Genomic DNA, 7,514 nt, shown 5'->3' on the forward strand with positions numbered 1-7,514 from the left:
ACAAGCTAAATTTTTCCGAACTTTAGCTACAGAATGCGGTCGCTGAATTTTTTTTTTTAGAAATTAATAATTTTTGTGATTTCAGCATATTTCCTAATATTTTAAACCTGTTTTCTTAATAAACTTGCAATAAAATAACAGATCTGTCACGCAAAGCATATTCATGACTCGAATCCAGAAATCCAATTTGGACTAATATAAAAATTCTAATACTTTTACATCATCTTGGAAAAACGAAAAAGACAAACGTAGGTGCAAGTATCGGCTAAGTACAAAATATCATAAATGCAACCAAATTCTAGTACAAAAGAAACATAAATGCGACCGATGAGACACACTAAGAAGATCCGCCAAAGTCCTCATCACGATCGTCACGATGTGCTCCCTGTAATTAACAAAACAATAAAGGAATATTACATTACAATAAAGGAATATTACATTACATGATAACAACAATGTATAACAAACTATCTCTGCCATTCAAGAACTTAAAGAACATAAATTCAAGTAACTTCACTATACAAAATACCTCAGAGTCATCCCCTTGTTGTGATGCATTCACCTCTGCCACTGTACGGGCTAGCTCCTCGGGATCCAAAGCTCCGAGATGGCCTCCCAGTATACGAAGAAGCTCGGGATCTCGACAAATAGCCCTCACACAGTTAGCAGGATTATGAATAACTGGCTGGCTTGATGACTGTGCAGACTGCGTGCTAAATGAGGAGCCACTAATGGACGGGCGTCGTCGTTTTCCTTGACCTTTGACATAGTTCTTCTTGACTTCAGATGCCATCTCCCATATGTCCTGATCAAAATATGGACGCTCACTACCCTCAGGATAACGCTCATCATATAAACGACGATATTTCTCCTGTCAACATATTAAAGATTAACCAATTAAATTAAATTAGTACCATATTACATTCATCACAGTGTTAATCACATTGTCGAACACATTGTCACAGTGTTAAACACATTGTCGAACACATTCTTCTCGACATGCATTACATCTAGATTATGACGAATTAAATTTGTAGACCAATAAGGTAATTCCCAGAAGATACTTGTCCGAACCCAGTTATGAGATTCACCGAATCCACTAATTTTCTTATCATTCTTACCAAATGGGACGACTGGAAGTCTCATCACACGAGTTTGCATCACCTTTCCAGAAAATCATGGTATATGCATGTCATTTTCCACTTTACCTTTCCTGAAGTTTTCTCTGTTTCTTCGAAATGGGTGATCTACCGGCAAGAACCGACGATGACAATCAAACCAGCAAGGTTTTCGACCTTTTTGTAGAGTGAAAGACTTGGTATGCTACATGCAATAAGGACAAGCCAATTTCCCGTGTGTGCTCCATCCTGATAACATACCACAGGCCGGGAAGTCGCTTATAGTCCACATAAGCGCTGTCTTAAGGTTAAAATTTGTATGTGTTGAAACATCCCAAGTTTGTACTCCATCTTTCCATAATACCTTCAACTCATCTATTAGAGGCCTCAAGTAAACATCTAAATTCTTTCCAGGACTTGTAGGACCAGGAATCATTAGAGAGAGAAACATGTATGGTTGTTTCATACACATCCAAGGAGGCAGATTATACGGAGTAACAATAACGGGCCAACATGAGTACAGAACAACTGAGTGGCCAAAGGGGTTAAATCCAATTGTGGATAATACAAGCCTTACATTTCTCGGTTCCGACGCAAATTTCGGATGTGATTTGTTAAAATCTTTCCAAGCTAGCCCATCTGCGGGATGATTTGTATTGCAAATAACATAATTAAATAATAAGTTCTATATGCAGCACATGAATTAAGTAAACCTTTACTGTATAATATCTTCAAACTCTATCCATATAAATTTTAACTATCTAATTAATGTACCTATGACATAGTCTTTTTTCAATAACTGTCATCATCTAGCTCTATGCTACATCCCTATAACATATTTAGAAACACTTGCAATTTTTTTTTGTGTCTTAGGGACAGAGATTACCGGCTTACAATCAGAAATATGTTGAATTTTCATTTTAATTATAATCAAACATCATTCATTAAGTTTGATACTTGGTAACCATCAGGTGACAATTTATTACGTTGATGTCTGATTACCAATATCTTAAAACAAACCATCAGGCAAGATTTACAAAATGATTTTCACAAACTACATACAGGGGTTAAGTAGAGAAAATAGACACAAGCCTATCACAAATAGACACAAGCCTATCACAAATATTTTACAGCAACCCAGAGGCAGCTTACAATCCACCTCGGGGGTGTCAGGAATCATGTACACGGGGTTTAGTTGCTATAATTTAACAGGTTAGTTACTACCGAATAATCCAAAAAGGAATAGGAATTAGACATAACACGCACTGAATAAACACATAACCATGAGTTTTGTAAGCAAATCAGTTATAATCAACACATATACATATCCATTACAAAAATATGCATATCGACTACAATTACTAATATATACATATCGATTACATACATATGCATATGGGTTAAAAAATTAACAGATAGATTACCGGGGATTATGATCGGCAAGGGTTTGCAGATGATGCGGCAACGTCGTTTTTGCAAATTGGGTATATGGGGGGTTATTGGGTATAGGCAGTTGTGTATATTTCTTATTTGCCAAATTAAAAATTATGTTATTTATTTTATTTTTTGATTCTCTTTATATATTTTATTATTTTAAATCTCATATATTGTAATATTCTATGATTCAAATATTATTAAAAAAATATATATTAGATTATTTTTAGTCAATGTAAGATTTTTTTTCTTTTTAATAACATCAAGTTTTGAGAAAATTAACAAAAATAAATCAAAACCATACGAGAGGCGCCACTATACCGCAATTGTGTTCTTATTTACATAAGTATAATATATTAATATAATAATTTTAAAAAATATTAAGAAAATATATTAAATTTTAAGATAAAATAATATATTATTGAGAAAATCTAATATTTAATAAATTTTAAGAAAATATAATATAATCAACTAATTTTAGAAATTGTATTAAAAAGGAAATTTTGAAAAATATCAAGATAATAAGTAAAATTAAAGAGAAATAAGTTTAAGAGATTAATATCATGGTAAGATTTATTAATTTAAAAAGTTGAGAAAAATAGAAAAATAGAATGAGATTATGTGAAAGACGGCACCTAAATGCCCGTATATTTTCCTTTATATAATTATATTGATGTATTGATGAATATTGATTCAATATTTAATTGTTAGATACGTTAAGTTCACATTACTACACAACATATACTCTTTAGCACCAAAAAAGCACCATAAAGCTTTATCAAATAGTTTAAATAATTAAATAAATTATTATAATTTTTTACTAAAAATAAATTTCAAGAAATATTTTTCAAGTAATTTAGTTTTAAATATAAAATTTAGATATAAATTCTTTTAATAAAAAAATATTTAATTTTCGATACTTCTGTAACGACCGACTAGTAGTTGCGGCGTTAATGTCAAATAATATATAGTTTATATGTACCCTTTAATTTCAACTCTTGTAAATTTTGTATGAAAAATTGACAAACTTTTTTGTGGCAACCAAATAGCAACTGCGACCGAATATAGTAAAAAGCTAAGTATCAAAAATATTAATTTTTATAATTATGTTTTATAATTTTTTAAAAAACATTTTTATATGAAAATTTAACGCGCTTTCTGTAACGATCGCTACAAAAAATTCTATTAGATTTTCATACAAAATTTGGAAGAATTTAAATGACAGGGTACACGTAAACTATATTTTAATTTTAAAATATTTAATATTAACCAAATTTAAAAATAATATTTTAATATTATTTATAATAAAAAAATCAATATTTTCAATATTTATCGCCAGTGACGGAATTCGGTGGCCGATACTTTTCGGTCGCTAAAAAAGGCGCCAAAAACCCCAATTACAAAAAATTTAAACTGAAGGACTTTCTGCTACCGCAGTACGTCGCTGTTATCTTTCGGTCGCTGATAAAATTGGTCTCTAAATTTGAGACGGAAGGCTGTCCCTGTTTCGAGTGCTGATGTGGCACTATCTACTACCACTTGCGGTCGCTAATAAAATTTAGTAGCAAAAGAAAAGGCGCCAAAATTTCGCGGTTGTTTTTTGCGGGTGGGAAAATTGTTGCGACTGCATAGCTATGGAATGCGGTCGCTGAATACCTTTTAGCAACGGAAATGTCACCGGTCGCGGAAATCGGTCGCTAATTGTTATTTTTTGCTACAGAATTTCTGGTCGCTAAAAAAGTTGGTCGCTGATAGGCCAGTTTCTTGTAGTGGGAGGATATAATAACTAAGCAGGTTAGCATGCATATTACTACATCAAATTTTTAGTAATGACAGGAGGCTAAGCCCTCGCTTACCTTATGCCACCTGTAACATATTGGTTGGACCAAACTATAGCACACGGATTGTGCTAGTTCAAGTGAATTTACTGCCGTTGATTGTAATTGGTAAACTAATCCTCACCATCCAAATTCCTTGACATTCAGCTTCATTTGTTCTTCTTCTCTAATGTTTCTCGACTGTCTCTTTCTTCATGTATTCGATCCCACACCTTAACCTCTTCTTTATCTCCATCATCTAGCTTCTCTTCTTCCCTATAACATCCCTCTTCTCTCCGCATTTCTCACGTGCGCAATTGCTCAGTTCCTCACGCTCTTCACCACTGGTTCGGTTCGAATCACGGAGGCAGCACCATAAGAATCAGTACAATTTTTCGCCGAAAAATTTCCGTCATCGCCACGACTCACTACAAGCACGACTGAGGTTTAATGAAAAAATTCCAATTGAGCTTATTCAGCCGGAGATCCTATTTCGAGCCTATTTTTAGATTTCATTTTCCCGTCTCGGTTATGTTTGTTTGTGATTTTAATGGTAGTAGATTGTACATGATTTATGCTTTAGTTTGTGATATTAAACATTTAATTTGGTTGAGACATGACTAGTTTGTGTTAATTTTAGTTTGATTTAGTCGGAATTAAAAATTTGTCGATGATATGATATTGTGATGGTTAGTAGTATAAAATTATTTGGGGAGGAAAAACGAGTTGGAATATGCTCATTTGAACTTGTTATGGTTTCGCGGAGTTTGCCGGAAACCGGAATCTGGAATATGGGAAGCTCACCGGAATCTAACTTACGACGCATTTTTTTCATCATAAAATTAAGTTTTATCTTATTAAAAGTGGGTCCCGTAAAGTAATATCCGACATTTTTTCCGTCATAAGTACAAAACTTACGACGATTTCAGTTCAAAAAAACCGTCGTAAATGGCCAAATTTGTTGTAGTGGAGGAGCAATAGAAGCCATTTGAGTAGTAAGTTGCGAATTAGCAAAAGGAGTAATCGCGCCTAAAGGAGACGCCTAAGGCTGCTGCTGTTGTGATTGAGAGGCAGTGAAACATGGTTTGGAGATTTGAGTGCCATTTTTTAGTTCTGTTTTGGGCTCGGGCGATTTAGAACTGGAGAGAGGGTTTTGTAGATGTGAGTGAAGAGAGGTGCTTGAGAGTTGGCCTTAGATTTTAGAAATGTGTTTACCATGCTTTAGATGAAGATGCTAAATTTCTAGGGTTTCTCATTGGGCTGGGCCTTTGTTAAAGGACTTGTTGAAAGCTTAATAATATATAAAAAGGTGTTTATATTTTATTATAAAATATCAATATGAATATAAATAATGATTGAATCATTTAAGAATAAATATCCGTATAGTTGTATTATCCAAAAACATATATAAAATTTAATAAATTATAAAGTCTAACATAATCCTAATTGATATCCTAATCTTAAAAAAATATTTAAATTTTAGAAAATTATCAAATACAAGAAAAATCAAAATTCTCTACTCAGATATATATTTTAATTTGCCATTTTAATAGTCAGACATCATTTTGACCAATTCAGCCATTCTAACAGTCAAACATCGGTTTGACTAGTACAACTAAGTAGTGTTTAGTCCTGAATTGGTGTTTCGATTTTTTTAAAAATATTTTTCATCGATCCAACCATATGGATGTTAATAGATATATATATTAGTGATATAACCAGAGTTTCAGATCAAAATAATTTTATTTGGTTTGCCATTTTAACAGTCAGACATCAGTTTGACTATTCCAACTAAGTAGTGTTTAGTCCTGAATTGGTGTTTCGATTTTTTCAAAAATATTTTTCATGGATCCAACCATATGGATGTCAATATATATATATATATATATATATATATATATATATATATATATATCAGTGATATAACAAGAGTTTCAAATAAAAATACTTTTATTTGATTTTCCATTTTAACGGTCAAACATTAGTTTGACTAGTACAACTAACTAGTGTTTAGTCCTGAATTGGTGTTTTGATTTTTTTTTTTTTTAAAATTCATCGATCCAACCATATGGATGTCAATAGATATATATATTAGTGATATAACCAGAGTTTCAGATCAAAATAATTTTATTTGGTTTGCCATTTTAACAATCAAACATCGGTTTGACTAGTACAACTAAGTAATGTTTAGTCCTAAATTGGTGTTTTGATTTTTTTAAAAATATTTTTCATCGATCCAACCATATGGATGTCAAAAGATATATATATTATTTATATAACCAGAGTTTCAGATCAAAATAATTTTATTTGGTATTTGCCATTTTAACAGTCAAACATTAGTTTGACTATTCCAACTAAGTAGTGTTTAGTCCTGAATTGGTGTTTCGATTTTTTCAAAATTATTTTTCATTGATCCAACCATATGGATGTCAATAGATATATATATATATATATATATATATATATTAGTGATATAACAAGAGTTTCAAATCAAAATACTTTTATTTGGTTTTCCATTTTAACGGTCAAATATCAGTTTGACTAGTACAACTAACTAGTGTTTTGTCCTGAATTGGTGTTTTAATTTTTTTTTTAAAAATTGATCGATCCAACTGTATGGATGTCAATAGATATATATATATATTAGTGGTATAGCCAGAGTTTCAGATCAAAATAATTTTATTTGGTTTACCATTTTAACAGTCAAACATCGGTTTGACTAGTACAACTAAGTAGTGTTTAGTCCTGAATTGGTGTTTCGATTTTTTCAAAAATATTTTTCATCGATCCAACCATATGGATGTCAAAAGATATATATATTATTGATATAACCAGAGTTTCAGATCAAAATAATTTTATTTGGTTTGCCATTTTAACAGTCAAACATCAGTTTGACTATTACAACTAAGTAGTGTTATGTCCTGAATTGGTGTTTCGATTTTTTCAAAAATATTTTTCATTGATCCAACCATATGGATGTCAATAGATATATATATATATAAGTGATATAACAAGAGTTTCAAATCAAAATACTTTTATTTGGTTTTCCATTTTAACGGTCAAACATCAGTTTGACTAGTATAACTAACTAGTGTTTATTCCTAAATTTATGTTTTGATTTTTTTTTAAAAACAATTCATCGATC

At 31.3% G+C, this 7,514-nt stretch overlaps 1 protein-coding gene across 2 annotated transcripts; it reads right to left on the reverse strand.

Moving 5' to 3' along the window:
* Positions 1 to 253: 253 nt before the first annotated feature.
* Positions 254 to 2,642, reverse strand: LOC141724536 (uncharacterized). 2 transcript variants are annotated; one of them, XM_074526712.1, is made up of 3 exons: positions 2,543 to 2,642; positions 530 to 871; positions 254 to 385 (listed from the first exon to the last, which is right to left on the reverse strand). In XM_074526712.1, the coding sequence occupies exons 2-3, from the start codon at positions 791 to 793 to the stop codon at positions 338 to 340; spliced, it is 312 nt and encodes a 103-aa protein (XP_074382813.1). In that variant the 5' UTR covers positions 794 to 871; positions 2,543 to 2,642; the 3' UTR covers positions 254 to 337. The 2 variants fall into 2 exon arrangements, with proteins under 2 accessions (XP_074382813.1, XP_074382821.1); XM_074526720.1 differs by lacking the exon at positions 2,543 to 2,642 and adding an exon at positions 1,209 to 1,747.
* Between the last annotated feature and the right edge of the window lie 4,872 nt (positions 2,643 to 7,514).

The sequence above is a fragment of the Apium graveolens genome, chromosome 1 (assembly GCF_009905375.1).
Source record: "Apium graveolens cultivar Ventura chromosome 1, ASM990537v1, whole genome shotgun sequence".
Classification (NCBI taxonomy): domain Eukaryota; kingdom Viridiplantae; phylum Streptophyta; class Magnoliopsida; order Apiales; family Apiaceae; genus Apium; species Apium graveolens.

Bases quoted from the DNA above. Each gene is read 5' to 3' on its own strand.
- LOC141724536 (XM_074526712.1), bottom strand. From the start codon at position 793: ATGGCATCTGAAGTCAAGAAGAACTATGTCAAAGGTCAAGGAAAACGA. The intron at 386-529 runs GTATTTTGTATA...TGTTAATTACAG, and splicing joins AACAAGGGGATGACTCTGAG to GGAGCACATCGTGACGATCG.